The following is an 18,453-nucleotide window of genomic DNA, read 5'->3' on the forward strand; positions in this document are numbered from 1 at the left end:
GTTTGTAGTTATTGCACATCGCAGCATTTTCCTAATCCACTGCTGAAATATATCGCCTCTACAGCTTAAGATAATTTCATCGCATCCGGTCGGTGTAAGCCGCGCTACGTCTCCTCTTATCGTCGTTTTTATTTTACCGAGTACTATATGTTCCAACTTCTGGATAATTTAACTCCGACTTCTTTCGACACCCTACGTAGCAGGAAGAAGCTGAAATCCAACCGAAAACCGAATACGAAATTAACGTAAGTCAGAAGCGTGTAAAACGTTGGAAAAATACCAGGAGTCTGAGAAATATCGTTTATCGAGAAGAGAAGGCAGATTGCGGAAAAGTATTTTTCTTGGAACCACGTGCAACGGTTTTTCAGATCTTTTTTAATGGGATTCAGTTTGTACCATTCCGATCGGACTTGAATAAATCGAAATCGATTTGAATGAAATTGAACTGGCAGAGAGAACATCCCCGAGGAAACACAGATCTGCGAATGGGATCGATGAAAAAAGTATAATATATACTTTGTATACTACGCGCGTGATATTTTCAATTTCGTACGCGTTTGATTTCAAAGGGAGAGAGAAAGGGAGGAGATCCGCGCACGAATCGGCCAAAGTATGAATTTATCAGGGATGTTCCCGGCGAGATTCTCTGCAGAGTTTCCACGTGTTATCGATGCCACGGCTTGCGCCTCGCGCGAAACGTTAATGTAAAAATACGATTTGAAATGACCGGCTTCGAAATTTTATTTAAAATTCTACATTCCTCGATATTTCTTTCGTTCGTCCAACTTTATATGTACATTCTTATGTAAACAAAAATTGAGAAATTGGTTAATCAGATATTGTAAATTCTTATGTAAACAAAAATTGAGAAATTAGTTAATCGTAAATTCCTATGTAAACAAAAATTGAGGAATTGAATAATCAGATAGTGTAAATTTTTATGTAAACAAAAATTGGGAAATTGGATAATCAGATAGTGTAAATTCTTATGTAAACAAAAATTGGGAAATTGGATAATCAGATAATGTAAATTCTTATGTAAACAGAAATTGAAAAATTGAATAATCAGATAATGTAAATTCTTATATCAACAAAAATTGGGAAATTGGATAATCAGATAGTGTAAATTCTTATATCAACAAAAATTGAGAAATTGGATAATCAGATAATGTAAATTCTTATGTAAACAAAAATTGGGAAATTGGATAATCAGATAGTGTAAATTCTTATGTAAACAAAAATTGAGAAATTGGATAATCAGATAGTGTAAATTCTTATGTAAACAAAAATTGAGAAATTGGATAATCAGATAGTGTAAATTCTTATGTAAACAAAAATTGGGAAATTGGATAATCAGATAGTGTAAATTCTTATGTAAACAAAAATTGAGAAATTGGATAATCAGATAGTGTAAATTCTTATATCAACAAAAATTGGGAAATTGGTTAATCAGATAATATAAGAATTTACATGAAGTTAGACGAACGTACAATTTTTAATGAAATTTTGAAACCGGTCGTGTGACCGGGTCTGGTAAAGTCAGTGTCGAGGATTAGAAGATAAAAGCTTTGAAGGAGAGAACGACCATTTGTCGTATCATATCAGCGGTGTACTTTGTCCTTCGTGCGAATTAGTTCGTTTCGCGACATAACGGGAGAAGAACGTGATAAGTAGACTACTGCGGATTTTTATGCAAATTGGCATCTTCATGGATGCTACCAAAAAAAAAAAAAAAATATAAGAACCAGACAGAAATATGCTGTATCCGTTGATCGTATTTGCGAAGAGTATCGTACATTCGATATTTTCTATATACTTGCGTATTGTCCGCACGCTATTCTTTTCTACGCGCTTTACATTTCTTACAATCGCAGGAAAATTCGCAGTCAACGATAGGTCAGGTTTTCCGTTTCTATTAAAATTCCCTTGTCGATTTGTTTTTGCAAACAAAATTTTTGCAAACAAAATAAACGAAGCTACGTGTTCCAAAGCGGAGCACAGATCCATCGATCGCTAGAATCCCAGGGAAAATCAGTTTCCTTTGGTTTGTATCGAAATGTTAGAATATCAATATATTAAATCGTACCAAGACGTTCGTTTGCAATCGTAAAATGCTATTAGACTTTTTAAAAAAAATTCATCAAAGTATCTACAGTCTTATCGTGTCTTCCCTGTAATCTTTTATTGTTTACAAAATTTTCCGTCTCATGATTTTCCGCGTTCTTATGTAACGTTCATCGTATAAACCACATAAAAGTGAAATTCCCTTCTTCCAGTTGAAAACAATTTGATGGAAAAAGAAATGGGAAACAAAAGTCGTAGAAAAAAGGGCTAACGCTTATAATAATTAATAATAATTGAATAAGCTTATTCGAAAACAAATCGTAAATCCTAACAATCTTTGCAAAGCCTAATTATTTATTCGTTGTAATAGTCCTTACAATTACTTCGTTACAGTTATCAATATTACCCAACCATAATTATACCATTTTATTTACATACATTTTCAATTTATTCCTAAATGCAAGAAAATCGAGTGTTATAAATTCTTTTCTACGTTCTAGCGCTTCTTCTTCCCGTACGTTTGTCCGCTAGCATAAATAAAATTTCTCTAACGATCCTTGAAACTATACAGCGACGAAAGATAGGCGGACTTATTATACACGATCCACTACGTATAAGCGCAAAAATCGAAACGAATAACATTTACGAGATCGAAAGCAACGACTGATAAATTGTTGTTCTTGCGAATTGTTACTCTACATAACGACAACATGCTTCGAATAATTTTAAGAAGAAACGAAAGAAAAGCAGAGGGAACGAAATGTGTTTTAAAATGTATTATATTCATGAATTTGTCAGTAATCGATGGACGATTATCCCTGACCAACGTTACATCGGCTTTTCTCATCGTAATTGCGTTTTTTCCTTTTTTTTTTTTTTTTCTTTTCTCACTAACGTTTAAGCTTCCGCTGTGAGATAAATAGGATGTTCGAGCGTTGTTATCGCTGTGGTATTCAATTTCCAGGATTCGTTATAAGCTAAGCTTCGATTTCAACGATTGGAAGATTTCCTATCCTGTAAATCGATTCGAGATAAGCGTGATTGTATTTTAAGCTTCGACTCATGGGACCCGATATGGACATACGAATAAAGTTGTTACGTACGATAATCTTGTCGCTCATTTAAAATAAAGCTTAAAGTAAGCTTTCTTTTCTCGTATTTAAATATTTGACATTTGTTCGTATCTTCGTTTCGTTCCAAAATTGTCTGAAAATCTCTGTCAATGTTTCTAGTATTTTATTTTAATCTATAGCCTCTTTATATTGTTTACAGGCTGTTTTAAGGTTATGTTTAACGTTGTAAGACGTGCAACTTGGGCATGAATCAAATTTTAAAAATTAAACAGAAAGCGATTCGATGTGATAGAATTTTAAATTACGTTAATGAGCGAGCAATAGATGAATACATCGATCAACGTATTAATACGGATTAAAATACAGATGATCTTTAAAAATTTCAAAGAATCTGTACCCATTAAGCGTTTCGTGCGACACGAGCATTATTTTATTTGTTGTGTTCATATCACGTTACGCGAAAATTCTCAATGTACATCGAAGTTTAAAATAAATATTATATATCATACAAATTCGAAACGATTCTTCTACAAATTTTTACACTTTTTTTTTTAACTTCGAACATTGCTCGAAATCGATAGACAATCCGTGTCCAGATGTCAAATAAATTTTCCAAAACTGTTCCCACTGACACCTGCTAAATTAAAATCCCACTTATCATCATGTACGCGATCGAACTAAAAAAGCGAAAATTTAATGAAATATGTTTAAAAACAAAAGACAAAATGTCGACCAATCTTCGATCGATATCGATGTTACCTACCAAATAATTGTATTACCTTCGTATACGTTCCACAGCTTACTCGTGTTCAATTTAATTTTCAATTCGATATTTTCAAGTCGTTTTTCTTCGCGTGGTAACACGTGAGACCTTATCGCCGTCAACAGTATGAAACTACAAAATATGAAGCAATATACAAAATACGATCTAATAAATAATTGGTTAATTTACTTGATTGTTATTAAACTACGAAGAAATTAAGTTATCGCATAGTGTGTTCTATAAGTAGCTCGTTAACATCGCCAACACTTCCTCGGAGCTCGTACGAGGCATAAAATGCTACTATAAAATACAATGTGTCCCAGTTTTGTTCCCGCGAAACTTTATCGACACAACTAGCGATAGATTATGTCGGTCCACATTATTATTACATTTTAAAATATTGTCCGCTATTTAGGAACGCAACACTGGCGTCTACGACAGCAAATTGAATCTATCGCGTTACTAAATTTCTTGCTCACTTTTCTCGATAGCAGCAAATACGTCGGAAATCCTTCGCGATAACTCCTAACGCCATCTTAATTCGTTTTTGATGACCATCTCTCTTCGCGGTTACAGCGACGAGTTAATTGGCGCGATATCCGATGATCTCTGGAGCAAAAGAATCGATCCTCCTCCACCTCTATCTATTGTCGAGGCTAATGATCGTTTAAACATCGCCAGCATTGATTGACCGAATCAACGACCTCTACAAGTAGATATCAGAAACAGATAGCGATAATGCTTTATTAATTACGCTGTGCCAACGAAACACCAGCCCCTTATCTCCTGGTATTTTCTTTTCGATAATTTTTTAATAAAGCGTTCTACATATTTCTTTGCTTATCCATTTTGCTTGTAGAATATGCTGGTAAAGTTTCGCGGAAAGAAACCCTTCGGGACACGCCGTACCAATTATATACGCAAATTTAAGTATACGCTGTTTTAAATGAAAGCGAGAATTAAAGAGTCGAAGAATCTAATTGTAATGTAAAACCGGAAGTGCAGCGAAACCCAAAAGGCTGGGTCTATGTAAATGAAAAATAATAAACTATATGCTGTCCAAAGGGATGGTTGTACGTTTGAAATTTTAATCTTCAAAGGCAAACAGACGGCACCAGTGTCAGATTCTGTGTATTTTTGCGTCTGAAAATCTTTCGTAAACCCGTAGAAGCATGCATGGAATTTTTTGATGAATTTGAAGATACAAAATTGCACAATACAGGCGTTAAGAAATGTATACAATATCCAAGATATAATTGGCAACGCACTTTTCAAAACCTAGGTCCTATGTTCTTAATTATGTCGATTCTTAATTACGAGTAAAATTTCATTGGATATACCGGATTCGATACAGATTTATGAGCGTACAACGAACTCGGTCCTATCACTGGTAAGGAGATGGCAGGAACTGCGAAATCTCGAACGAGTTGTCTATGTTCGATGCTTTAGGTTTACGTGAAACAGCCACGAAAGGATTCCCATGGTTCCATTGTTCCCGAGAAATTGACGTGTCTTTTCTATATCCTACTTTACCGATTCTCTTAACACCGATATCGTGTTTCCATTTAACGTTAAACGTTCGTCATTTTCTATTTTGAGAAATTTAAATTTTTTATTATTTCCACCCGTTACAGCGCTGCTGCGTCTCCCTACGATTTTGCGGAAATCGCAAGAAATATATTTTAAAACATCGATATCCTTCCTTAAGTTTAACGTTAAATACTGCTCGTTTTTTTATTTCGATACAACACGTACAGGCAACTTGTTCCAGATTTCTTATCACTTTTTACCATTTACCGGTAAGATCAGCCGATTACAGAAACCGGCTTTTTAGATAAGGCGCTCTATAACAGCTCACTTGGATAGCACGGCAGTGGAGAAGGTGAAACGCAAGGTCTCGATGGGAGTGGAGCACACATTGGTGGTGGAAAACAAGCAGGACTGGGAACTATAGGTATCCGGCAACAAGGAGGTGATGGCGAACAAGAGGGTGGTGACGGCGCGCAACAAGAAGCTGATATTGGGCAAGGTCGTGGTTGTGGACAACAGGGGGTTGGTGGACAACGAGGAGGCGGACAGCAGGGTCTCTGAGGAGGAATAACGGGACACAACTCCTCGATTCTCGGTGGTAATACAGCGGAACACGTGGGTGGAGGTGGTACACTAGGACACTTGCTGCAAGAGGCATTTATGAAAAGTTTGAGAAGAATGTAATCTCTATTCTTCGGGTAGTTTTCTTTTTGCAAAAATTCAATCTTCTACGTTTTCTACATTCTTTCCTATGTTGTGTTCGTGTAAACTTATTTGTTATTTAGTTTATTCTTCTATTTAGGTTAGGTTTTAGAAACTTGCTCGTACTTTCTAAATTCTTTCTGCATTATTTTAAGATACTTGCTGTAAGAGGCGTTCTTAAAAAGACAGAGAGAAACGTAATAACAGTTCTTTAGATATTCTTCTGCAGAAATTCAATTTTCTAAATCTTCTGTATTCTTCCTGTGTCATTCGTGCAAACTTGTTTGTTATTTAGTTTATTCTTCTATCGTTAGGTTTTAGAAACTCGTTCGTGTAAAGCTACTGTGTGTTATTATGATGTACGTGAAATAAATTAGATCTTGCGTATGAATAATGAATATAGAATAATTAAAAGAAAAAGAAATAAAAATATTCCATCAAGATTCTTGCATGAAATCGTACCACATTCATATAAAACATATTGCTGCATACATAAATAAAAATAATTCAGAAAAAATAATGATTTATACACATTTAAACTAAGCAATTTTACATAGTTCTGCTTTTAGTAGTAGAAATATTATTTCCTTTATCACTGCATAAAGTTTAAGTCCTTTATCCAGAAGGTAATAACGAGGGTAAACGTACCAACACTCGATAGCGCAAAGCAAATATTTCATTTCCTCCAAATCGTTCCATGTTCCTTGGCTTACACTGATGCTGCGACAACTCATTTTGAATTTAATATTACAAAAGTTCTGCTGTGCCTTAATATTGACGACATTCGTGAAAATCTTCTTAAAATTTAATGAATTATATTTTTATGCCATGTGGGTTATATCGTCTTAAACATAATACAAAATGAACAATTTTCGAATCGTAATCAAAAAGTTACCAACAAATATCATTTGTTTTAAATTTCTATGAAAGATAAATATTGACAAAATAAATATTTGTGAAATTATCTGTATTTCAATATTTTGCGATCTATATTGAAATTTTTTGCAGAAGAATAACATATAATAATATGATAGGATAATTTATGAAAAGCAAAAATCTGAAATGAAATTTTATACTCAAAATATAATTTTTACACAAAAAAATTTCAATTTTCTGTTCTTTATTATGATAAATCATTCTAATAATTTTTATTACACAAGTTTATAAACAAAATGTTCTTTTACTTTTTTATACGTGCGTCTTTTTTAATTTAAGATCATCCAATACGCCATGGTATCACAATTGTAGCCATAAACGCATCTATAAAATAAGTAATATCTTAATTGTTATCCTAATTAATTAATTATAATTACAAATATTTGTATTATCTAAATGTGTTCATATTTTTAATTTCTCGAAATAAGCTTTATTTATTAACATCACTAGGTATAATCAAACTTCAGTATGACCAAGTCAAACCTTCTATTATCCCACATATCATTTTTTTCCTGTCAAACTTTATGACAAAAAACGATTTTACGATCGAATAAATAAAAATTAATTACCATCATACGATGCCTCCACCGAAGAAGAAAAGTGCTTATCAACGGTTAATGATACGAATATCTTGCCTCCTTCCAGCAAAACTTCGTCCTGTTTTTTTACATCCTGCAGGTTGGGAAAATTTTTCACAAAGACAGTCCATAAAAACTTTTAATTTGTTGTTAATATTTTTATTAATATAGGACCGACTACTGTATTCTTTTGGGCACCTACGTTTAAATGGGGTTTGGTGTTGGCAGGATTAGGTGACATGAAGCGACCTCCAAACACGATTTCTCTTACGCAAACTGCGAGTCTAATGATTACTGGTGCCATATGGTCCAGGTATTACTTAAACGATGCTATTTTCCTCGTAAAAATGTATACAACAAACATATCGTTTTAAGCGAAAGAAGTAAGATTTACAAATTATTTATCCATCAGGTATTCATTGATCATCACACCAAAGAACTATAATTTATTCAGTGTAAACGCGTTTACGTGTTTAACGGGAATGTATAATTTTATACGAGCTCTGCTGTACAAAATAGAACAAGAGAAGGCTGAGGAAAAGAATTTAGAATAGTGTTAAGAAAAGAATGTGTATATAGCATATCATAAATTCAATATCATTATTTTATATATTGAAATTGGAGACATTATTTCACAGTAACGCTAACTATTCGAATATCATCATAAGGTTTATCAGTTTTCGGATTTGTTTTTACTTGACTAATATTTTGTACAACTTCCATTCCTTTTACCACTCTACCGAATACGCTGTGTTTATTATCCAACCAAGGCTGAAACAAATATAACATTAATATTAATTAATATGTTAACGTGTTACCATTAATATGTGTATTAAAATGTGAATGATTTCAATTTAATTTTTAATCAATTTCTAATCGATTACAAGAAGATAGTAGTAGATTTCTCACATGCGCTGCATTGATAAATTATATAAATTATCTACTACTCATCCTACTTTTACATATTCTCACATAAAAAAAAAAAAGAATTACGCAAACTCGTCCCAACTTACAGTTGGCGTCAAAGTAATGAAAAATTGGCTGCCGTTTGTGTTCGGTCCAGCATTAGCCATACTTAAAGTATACGGTCTGTCATGTTTTAAATGTGGCCTAAATTCGTCTTCAAACTCTCCTCCCCATATACTTTCTCCACCAGTACCAGTTCCAGTAGGATCACCAGTTTGAATCATAAATCCCTTAATTACTCTATGGAATATATGTCCATTGTAATAACCATTTTTCGAATGAACACAGAAATTTTCCACTGTTCTCGGAACATCTTTTCCAAAAAGATTCAAGTGAATATCTCCAAGAGCTGTATGGATAATTGCTGTATCATAGATCTTTTGTACATTGGTAGCTTCTGTAGAGGAAATAATATCTTCTTTCGATGGTCTTTCATTGAAAACATCCCTATCACATTCTTGACTTTTGGTATCCTCTGGTTCCCTCCTTGTAAACATATAAAATCTATTTTTTTTATAAGCTGTACAAAAGAGTGTTGGATCCGGACGATTCATTTCCAATGTTGGATTTTCTGCAGCCTCCATTTCTACAGTCACAGCAGCTGTAGTCTTTCTAGCTTTCCCCTATACATTTTTAAAATATTAGTTGTTATCAGCTAAAGTTTCTAAAGATACAAGTATCTTTCGAAACGTGTAAATTTTTTATACACACCTGGAATAAAGCTAATTGCATAGGACGAATGTTTTCAGGTTTCCCCATAATCCTAATACATCGATTTGTATACAAATTTACAACTTTTACACCTAACATTGTGCTATATAAAATTATATAACCTGACTCATCAAAAACAATATTTCCTAAGTTCGTTTCTGTTTTATCCAGTTCTCTTTCTACCGCCATTCTAAAGACATTGTCAATATCTTGATTAGAAAATAGATTCATTTTTATGCTAAAATTTTATTAAAGAATAACGTTACCTTCGTCCAAATTCCATATTTGGTAATTGCTGTGTCATTTGTTGTAATTCAGAAAACCTTTGTAACGTTTCATCAAATATTCTATACAGTTTCCCAGTACGAAAATTGAAGACCCTAACTTTTCTATCTCCACTGAGAGAAGCAAATTTTTTACCATCTGGTGATACTGCTAGCCCACATGGATAAGTTTTATTTTTTGCAAACTCAAACAAATCTGTATCCAACTTGGTTTTAAACTTAACGCACCTGGGATACCTGTACTCCATTTTAGGTCCTGTCCAATATTCTACAATACCGGCTTTGTCTGCAGAGATGCACGTTTCAAATGCAGAATTGTACTACAAATAATAACGGTTTATATAAAAATTACTTAAATAAGATCACAGAATATGATTATGCTAATTCCCCTTACTTTCATTGCAACCACAGGTTCGATATGTAATTTCTTAAAAACATGCAATGGCGTATTGGTCCCTTGTCCATCATAAATATAAATTTTATTTGATTCCTGAGCAGAAACTGCTACTGCAGATATTGCATCACCAGGAGAATATATCCATTCACAACAAAGTGGAACAAAGTGCAGCTTTATCATATTAATCATGTCTGAAATAAGACGTTAATAATATCAGATAATTAAGCCATATTAGTTTAATGCAACACAATAAATTATTGAACGTATCTAATAAGATCTACTTACCAAAATTTATAACATCAAATATCTTTATTGTTTTATCTAAGCTTACAGTGCATGCGTGAATACCATTACAGCTAGCAGCCATAGACTGTATAGCCATCATATGTGCGCGAAAATGCTTTACAAATTCTACTAACTCCTCTTGTTTTTTCCAAAACTTGACATGTCCATCAAAACTACCCGTTATCACAAAATTTGATCTGTACAAATATAAAACACAAACTTATATTACAAACATTATATTATTATTTAAGAGATAACATTATATATAATAATAAATACTAACTTTGTTACCACAATGTGGGTGATTACATCTCTGTGCATATAAGATTTTTCGTAACATTCGCAACATGGTAAATTATCTATGTATACTTGTTCATATTCAAGAACTGTAAAATTAACATTGAATTTAATTAAATAAGAAACATTAAAAATTATATATATACAAAATATTGTATTTTCTAAAATTATAAATTACATTTATTGATAATGAAAAACATGTAATTAACATTACAGACTTATTAAAGATAAATACTATTTTAATCAATTAATTGTTTATATAATCATGTCATATTTATCTTATATAAATAAATTTTGACACTTCTCAGTTATATTTAAGAACTATATTGAAACTTTATGCGATATAAAAAATAAAACATATAAATAACACATTCATTTTTATAAAATATCACAAATAATAAACATAGAATAGGTTATACATGTATACCTTTCTGTTTCTTTCGAGATACAGCTTCTGAAGGTAATGGTCCAACCCAATCTTCCTCATTATCGCTTCCACTATGTTCTCTTTTATTATTAGACATTATTATAAAAAAGCAAAACGAAAAACTTATTATAATAAACAATAGACTACGCTTCAAATTGACGTTTAATACTACGCTTTTGGCACTATGTGTCACTAGTCTCGTGCGATATCATTTCTATTAAAACATCTATTATTATTGAAATAATATATTTTTTGATACAAATTTCTCTTATATAAAAAGAAATGTAAGGTTTATAAATAATTTACTACAACCAAATTATGTAATTTTATTTTTATATACTTTAAAAAAAGGTATAATTTTTTATGTATGTAATATTATATCATAAATAAGCATATGACATTAAGATTTTTGTTTCCTTGTGTCTTTATCACAATGATTATTATTATTTCTAAGTTACAATATAAATTAAATGTATAAAATCATAAACGGCGATAGCATTCTTAAATTTGAACCAAATTTTCATATATAGCTTTATAATTATATATTTCTATAAAATTATTGCATATTTTAGTGTAATGTATATTGTCAAATATAAGTTTTACAGCTACTTAACTGATTATGTATGGTAAATTAAATTCTGTGACAATAATCAAATTACTAATAAGTAATGAGTACATAAATTATTGTTAAGTAATTTACGTCGTAGAATATTCCATATATTTATATTATTATTTTTTATTCACATTTTGTGACTAAATACATTTTGTATTACACCTTGACAATATAATAAAACTTATAATAATGATATAACTATGCACAAATTTGAAATATAATAAGACATATTATTGGATTCAGTTGAATCTGAGAAAAGTCTGTTGAATTGAAATTTTATGAATTATATATTTTTCAATATATAATATAGAAAAATGTAATGCATTGTTTTCATATATATTTAAATATAATAATATGCATAATATTACTTTTTCTTACAATTAAATATGTTATTCGCAATTAATTAATAAATTTTTATGTATTCTAAAACCTATCGAAATGTGAAGAAGCAGATATATGTATATTTAACCTACTCCACTAATAAAATTTCAGTATAAGAAGGACGAAGCCGCGTAACGTTATTGTGTAATATATACGGCTTATTTCTTTGTAATTAACCTGTAAAACAATTAATATCGAAATTTGTTATTGTTATTTATTCGAGAAGCGTTAAAAATTGTTGTACTTCCTAATATGACTAGGTAAGTCTCGAAAGTTTTAAGGTTATATTGTTATATTACGAATCAAAACATTCTAAAAACAATTACATTCGTTTTATTCCAACGTATTATTAGAAGATCTATACGATCATTTTTCTTTCACTTGTGATGTGCAATAACTATCTGTAAATTGAAATTTTATATATCCGTGCTTTCAAGGGCATGTTTATTTAAAGACGTGTAATTAGAAAATCGTAGTTACAGCATAAAAAAGTAATGAATGAATTATGTGTAAAAATAATCTTTTAAGTACAATAATTTCTAGAAAAGAAATTGTTGAAAGTAATAAAATATGAATTCCATAAAAATTTTATAATTTCGCGGTTTTTAAAATCCTTTGTTTTGATAGATAAAAACATGTTTAATGATATCAATGTACATGTATGTATATATACATATAATATTTTCAAATATGTATGTGATGTATGAATAAATTATTATAAATATATTTTATGTCAAGTAAAAGTGGAAAATTGAAAATTACAGATCAAAAATAGAGTTAGGAGATGTAACACCACATAATATAAAACAGCTCAAACTCCTTAACCAAGTGGTGTTTCCAGTCTCATACAATGAAAAATTTTATAAAGATGTGTTAGAAGCAGGAGAGCTAGCAAAGCTTGCATATTACAATGATATAGTGGTATGTTATATTTGTTTATATACTCAAACAATACATTGAAAAACATGTCAATATTTTGAATAAAAATTGATATTAATTTAATAGATTATAATATTATTTATTTCAGGTTGGTGCAGTTTGTTGTCGAGTAGATACTTCTGAAAATTCTAGGCGTTTGTATATTATGACATTAGGATGTCTCTATCCTTATAGAAGATTAGGAATAGGTACTGTAATGGTACAACATGTTTTAAATTATGTTTACAAAGATGGAAACTTTGATTCAATCTTTCTGTAAGTATTTAATGAAATTTATTACATATATTAAATTCCATTTGCAAATATTCATATATAAATAATAATTATTACTTTTATATGTTACTTTTTGTTTACAGTCATGTTCAGATAAGTAATGAAGGGGCCATTGACTTTTATAAAAAATTTGGTTTTGAAATAGTAGAAACAAAGGAACATTATTACAAACGAATAGAACCTGCCGATGCTCATGTATTACAAAAAACTTTACGTCCTAAAACAAATCAAACAAATAATCAACAAAGTAATCAATAAAAATCGTTAATCATTAATTTATCACATCTCAAAAACTACATGTTTTCATAGTCTGGTAATAAAATTATTTTTATTGTACTTCCCAGTGTGTTATAAGTTATAAAATTAGAGTTTTATAAATAATTTAATAAAGTTGATAAATACAATGTACATCGACGTAAACAATATAACATAACAATTCCATAAATTATTAATACTCGTAACAAAAATTTATAATTTTCCAATTATTGCCAACATTATACATATCACTCTTTTATACCACTTCACTAAACTCACATTATATTTATAATACTTTATTTATGTCTAATACATTTAATAATTTGTGTTAGCTGCAAAAAATATTATAATGATCAGAACTGAAACAATCTCAAATATTTTGTACAATCAATATATCTATAGTCTTATTCTTTAAATATTTTCTGAGTAGAAAATTGAAAGCTAATTCGATTTTCTTGCAAATGCACATTCAGTAAACATAATACAAAGATATTACCATTTAAGTACAGTAACTTGAGATTATTTGATTTAAAATTATTTGAATACTGTGATTATCATTAATAAAATATAAATGTATAATATAAAATATGTAGATAGAAACACTTATGACATTTATGCACCGTGGATAAAGCTTTTGGCATGTTGCAAATTACTGTGTTTTTGTACATAAAAAATTAATTAGAATTGGCATCTGAAAAACAATAATAGCAAAGAAACTTTTGTTCCCGCATATTAACATTCACATATTAATGAGTATTTTTCATATCTATATAATTATAGTGTCAGTAGTTCTTGCAATCTTTTCGCACATAAATCTGACCCTTCACATGCCTCTTTTGAAACCTGTAAATTTAAATAATTTGATATAATAAAACATAATTTAATATGATTTATTATTATTTTAATTTGATTTATTTGATGAGAAAAATATTTACTGGTGTTAAGTTAAGAAACCCATGAGGTAAACCTGGCAATATGTCAAGCGTGATTAATACACCAAGCGATCGAAGTTTTCTTGCGAACATGACAGAGTCATCCAGGCATGGATCTAACTCTAATGTCTATAATAAAACATTTTTATATATATATATGTAATCTTTTTCACATATTGTATTCCATACAAAATTTACTGTTTAAGAATTTACCAGCATTTTAACTGGTGGTAATTGTGCTAAAAGATGGTCTGCTGCGAGATAAGGACTTAAATATGGGTCTCTGGGTACTGTAAATATAAATTCCTCCATACTACTTTTCGCATTTTCTATATCCAGTTCTCTGGATTCTTTATGTCTTCCACTAAGAGACCATCCAAAAAAAGACCATGATTTATCATTCTTTGAAATATTGTTTTCTGTGCTAATAGTGCCATTTCCAATATGTGTTGAAACATTTGTACCACAATTTCGATACAATCCAAAAAATTTATTAACATATTCTTGAGATCTTGCTTCTTCTTGTAGATGTTCTGTCCCTGTTATGTTAGAGAATGTTCAGAGAGTATTTAAATGTAAAACCAACTATAATAAAAACAATGAACTGTAATAAAAGTTATATAATACATTTAAATTATTTTCTTAAAAAAATATCTTTATGTTTAATCCATCGTGTGTTTATATACCGTCAACTTCTGTTAAAGTAACAGAATTCAAAGTAGAATCAGATGGTAAGGATGCTAACTTATGTGCATCATTTGTTTCATCTCCATTGGGACTGAGAGCTAGCGCTATTAGATCGCTTTCACTCACTTCAGCAAAAGATTCTGATTCTGACTTAAAACAGTCAGCTGCATATGCTTTTAAGCAACGTAGAAGAAATCCCATAGGTAATAATGGGTCTGTAAGGCAAAGTAATCGTGAAGGTGATAGCACAAAGTCAACAAGTACTGGTGTGTATGCCATAAATATTCCATCAGGTTTTCTGATATTTAACTGTAAACATTTTAAGGTAACTCCCAAATTTAGATTGGCCCCAGCAGAATCACCTATAAAAATTTAATATACTTATTCACGAATATTGTATATACAATAATATTCACATAAAACTATGTTAAGAAGCTAATACCATGCAATGTTTTACATCTTACCAGCGAAAAGTATTTTTTGAGCTGTACTCCCAAGCAATGTACTTGCATGATTTAATGCCCATGCATATGCATATAGCACTTCCTCGAGTGCCCGAGGGAACGGAGCTTCAGGTGCTAAACTGTAATCTATACTTAAAATAGGTATACCGAGATTTATTGCCCAATTACGTAGATATGTTTCATGAGATAGCGAAGTCTGTGCTACAAAACCTCCACCATGACAATGAATTATTAATTCATTGGACAGTCCATGCAGTTCTCCTCCTACTCCACCTGAACCAAACTGAGAGAAGCATGTACTGCACAGGAGTGAAACTGATGATTCACAAAAATTTTTACTCAATTAAAGGCAAAATTAAGATAAAAATAATAATGAAAATACTGCTAAAATTACAGATATAGAAAGTAATCGAATTATCTCTTTACCATTCCTAAACGACGTTTAGAACTAAACAGCCTAACATGTATTGGCTTTTTTCCAATATGACTGTTTGGTATTGGAATTGAGACAGTTGATCCACTTAATGTAGGAAGCGTCAATTCTTCAGGTGGTATAGAAATTATTTGATTTATTGCCAAAGAAGGAGCTGTTATAGCAGGCAACCTACGTGTAAGATCTAAAACATATAATAATATATACATATGACATTTTGAAGTAATTAAACTATAAACATAATGAAATAATTACTACATTTAAAATAAATTATGCATATATTATCATTAAAAATCGTAGTATATTACCAGCCTCATTGAGAAACCAAAAAGCTTGACAAAATGAGATATCAGCACGTTGAGACACATCAACAATACGACGTGCCCTTATTTCAGGATCTAACATGTACTTGACAGAATTAGCACATCTTGCTAATAATGTACCATTAGAATAAAAAGCTTCGCTGAATGTTGCCATACAAACCATTATAGTTTTTAATATGGGCTTTAAGTTGTCATAAAACTGAAAACACGACATATTGAACTAGAAAATGTTAAAGTAGTTAATTACTAACTAAAGCTATATGTATAGATATCCTTATTAGTATACCTGGAATCCCAAACATCTGCCATAAAAACAATACTGATTAATACTATCTACTTTACTTAAAATTTCATGTGGATTATGACTATCTCCTATAAAGAGAGATGGTTTTCCATCACTTAAATGTTCACTCCAAGAATAAAGAGTTTGTAAATGTCCTAAGCAAGTGCACAAAGATGCCAATAGCTGTGAGCAAGCCTCAATTTCTCTATAAATATTTGTACTTGTTAATATATCTTTAAATAAAAATATTTAATAATTTTATTTGGTAAATTTTAACGACTACCTCATATAGTAACTTTTACGAAAAAATAAAGAGTCCTTCTGGCAATATATTTGATGACAGACAGAACGAGAGTGAATAATACATTTGTCTATTAGCACTAGAAAACTTCTATATCCATTGCCAGGTGTTTCCGCATCAAGATCAAACATTGGTGCAATTCTACTAATTTCTTTGTATAATGGTTGTAACTGTACCAAATGATCTAATATAGCCATAAGCGCAGCTCTAATTCTAATACTGTTCTCATCTTGATGCGACACAAAATATTCTGAATTAGCATGACATAGTTCCCGTAATGCTCCCCATTGTAAAGGCTCGACATCTTCAAATGGTCTGTCAAAGTCATCATCGAGTGACATCTGAATTGTTCCCTGCCTAGTCATTTAGTAATAAATTTTTAATTGATTCCTTTACTACAAACAATAACTATGGAATCTGCAACATAAACATTTATATTATTCTATTATTTGTTGACAAAAACAAGTGTTCTTATAATATATTTCGTAACAACTACTTCGTACTGCTATTTTTCAACATAATTAAAATATAATACACATAAAATATCGTTAATACGTACAAAATGAATGCGTTCATAATTGGTAATGAAAACCGATACCTGTTAGTACCTTTACAATTCATGATGTTAATTCGAATTAGGTTATCAAATTTACTCAGGATATTCAGATTACGTTTAATTATTTTTTAACTTTCGATTTTTTAATTATTTTTTAACTTACACTGCATTATGTTTATATACATTGAACTCTTCGTATACATTGTATTATATGTTAGGAAATAGTTTCTATTTTGAATTTGACATTTCCTAAATTTTTATCATGGTCGCCATATTGTTTTTTCGATCGATAGCATTATCTCACTGTAATAGCACGCGCTAGGTACGAATTAAGTGTTATTGACATACATGTGTTTGGACAATAAACTACATGTAACTAGCGAGAACATAGTTGTAAGATGGACTTAAAATAATTCTTGATCGGCTATTGTATTTATGCTAAGAGAAAATGATTATCTTTCTGTTTAATTCTAATGTAAATTAAAGACTAATCGTAACATTCATAAGCTTAAATTCGTAAGAGCGATAGATTTTATCAATCGATTACTTGATAATTATTGACCTAATTAGAATAGATTATCGGAAGCTTGTGAATCCTTATTATTGAATGAGACTGAATTACTTAAATGATAATATCAACAATATAACAATTAGGAAGTACATATATATAATAAATAATTTTATTATCGATATCAATAAGAATACTTACCAGACACATGTATGTCCCTAAGCTGTGGTATTTGTAACGATAACTAAAGAAACCAATGAAACGTACATATATGTACATGCGTTGTTTCGGTACCAATTTCGTCAGACTAATGCCAATGAACGACAAACAACAAATTACATTTCTACGATCGCTGCTATTACGTATTAGGCAATGCAATCGCGTCAGATGAATTAATCACAAAGATATACCAGTGGTATCTAATAACACAAAAAAAAATAGATTTTCTTAGAAATTTGGTTATCTAAGATTTTTACTGTGAACTATACTTAT

At 30.5% G+C, this 18,453-nt stretch overlaps 4 protein-coding genes and 1 long non-coding RNA gene across 7 annotated transcripts; 2 read left to right on the forward strand and 3 right to left on the reverse strand.

Moving 5' to 3' along the window:
- Window positions 1–3,544: 3,544 nt before the first annotated feature.
- LOC126928886 (uncharacterized) lies at window positions 3,545–4,526 on the reverse strand. 2 transcript variants are annotated; one of them, XR_007716986.1, is made up of 2 exons: window positions 3,917–4,526; window positions 3,545–3,814 (listed from the first exon to the last, which is right to left on the reverse strand). It is a non-coding gene; the product is annotated as an uncharacterized LOC126928886 (long non-coding RNA). The 2 variants fall into 2 exon arrangements; XR_007716987.1 differs by having other exon boundaries at window positions 3,901–4,526.
- Window positions 4,527–7,646: 3,120 nt separating this feature from the next.
- On the forward strand, window positions 7,647–8,264 carry LOC126928008 (mitochondrial pyruvate carrier 2-like). The gene is made up of 3 exons (XM_050743962.1): window positions 7,647–7,746; window positions 7,818–7,959; window positions 8,059–8,264. Exons 1-3 carry the CDS (start codon window positions 7,647–7,649, stop codon window positions 8,198–8,200), a joined length of 384 nt encoding a protein of 127 aa, XP_050599919.1. The 3' UTR covers window positions 8,201–8,264.
- Window positions 8,233–18,377, reverse strand: LOC126926238 (peptidylprolyl isomerase domain and WD repeat-containing protein 1). The gene is made up of 15 exons (XM_050742501.1): window positions 18,163–18,377; window positions 16,880–17,314; window positions 16,600–16,801; window positions 16,299–16,512; window positions 15,984–16,174; window positions 15,558–15,840; window positions 15,160–15,455; window positions 11,014–11,068; window positions 10,573–10,675; window positions 10,290–10,486; window positions 10,002–10,195; window positions 9,590–9,927; window positions 9,324–9,513; window positions 8,660–9,235; window positions 8,233–8,417 (listed from the first exon to the last, which is right to left on the reverse strand). The coding sequence occupies exons 2-15, from the start codon at window positions 17,260–17,262 to the stop codon at window positions 8,274–8,276; spliced, it is 3,366 nt and encodes a 1,121-aa protein (XP_050598458.1). The 5' UTR covers window positions 17,263–17,314; window positions 18,163–18,377; the 3' UTR covers window positions 8,233–8,273.
- LOC126926184 (probable N-acetyltransferase san) lies at window positions 12,083–13,627 on the forward strand. Of its 2 annotated transcripts, none has more exons than XM_050742335.1 (4): window positions 12,083–12,267; window positions 12,772–12,928; window positions 13,035–13,201; window positions 13,303–13,627. In XM_050742335.1, the coding sequence occupies exons 1-4, from the start codon at window positions 12,260–12,262 to the stop codon at window positions 13,475–13,477; spliced, it is 507 nt and encodes a 168-aa protein (XP_050598292.1). In that variant the 5' UTR covers window positions 12,083–12,259; the 3' UTR covers window positions 13,478–13,627. The 2 variants fall into 2 exon arrangements, with proteins under 2 accessions (XP_050598292.1, XP_050598280.1); XM_050742323.1 differs by lacking the exon at window positions 12,083–12,267 and adding an exon at window positions 12,522–12,666.
- On the reverse strand, window positions 13,583–14,996 carry LOC126926232 (hormone-sensitive lipase-like). Its single transcript, XM_050742471.1, has 3 exons — window positions 14,620–14,996; window positions 14,410–14,535; window positions 13,583–14,317 (listed from the first exon to the last, which is right to left on the reverse strand). Exons 1-3 carry the CDS (start codon window positions 14,716–14,718, stop codon window positions 14,249–14,251), a joined length of 294 nt encoding a protein of 97 aa, XP_050598428.1. The 5' UTR covers window positions 14,719–14,996; the 3' UTR covers window positions 13,583–14,248.
- Window positions 18,378–18,453: the final 76 nt, after the last annotated feature.

The sequence above is a fragment of the Bombus affinis genome, chromosome 2 (genome assembly GCF_024516045.1).
Source record: "Bombus affinis isolate iyBomAffi1 chromosome 2, iyBomAffi1.2, whole genome shotgun sequence".
In the NCBI taxonomy this organism is placed as follows: Eukaryota; Metazoa; Arthropoda; class Insecta; order Hymenoptera; family Apidae; genus Bombus; species Bombus affinis.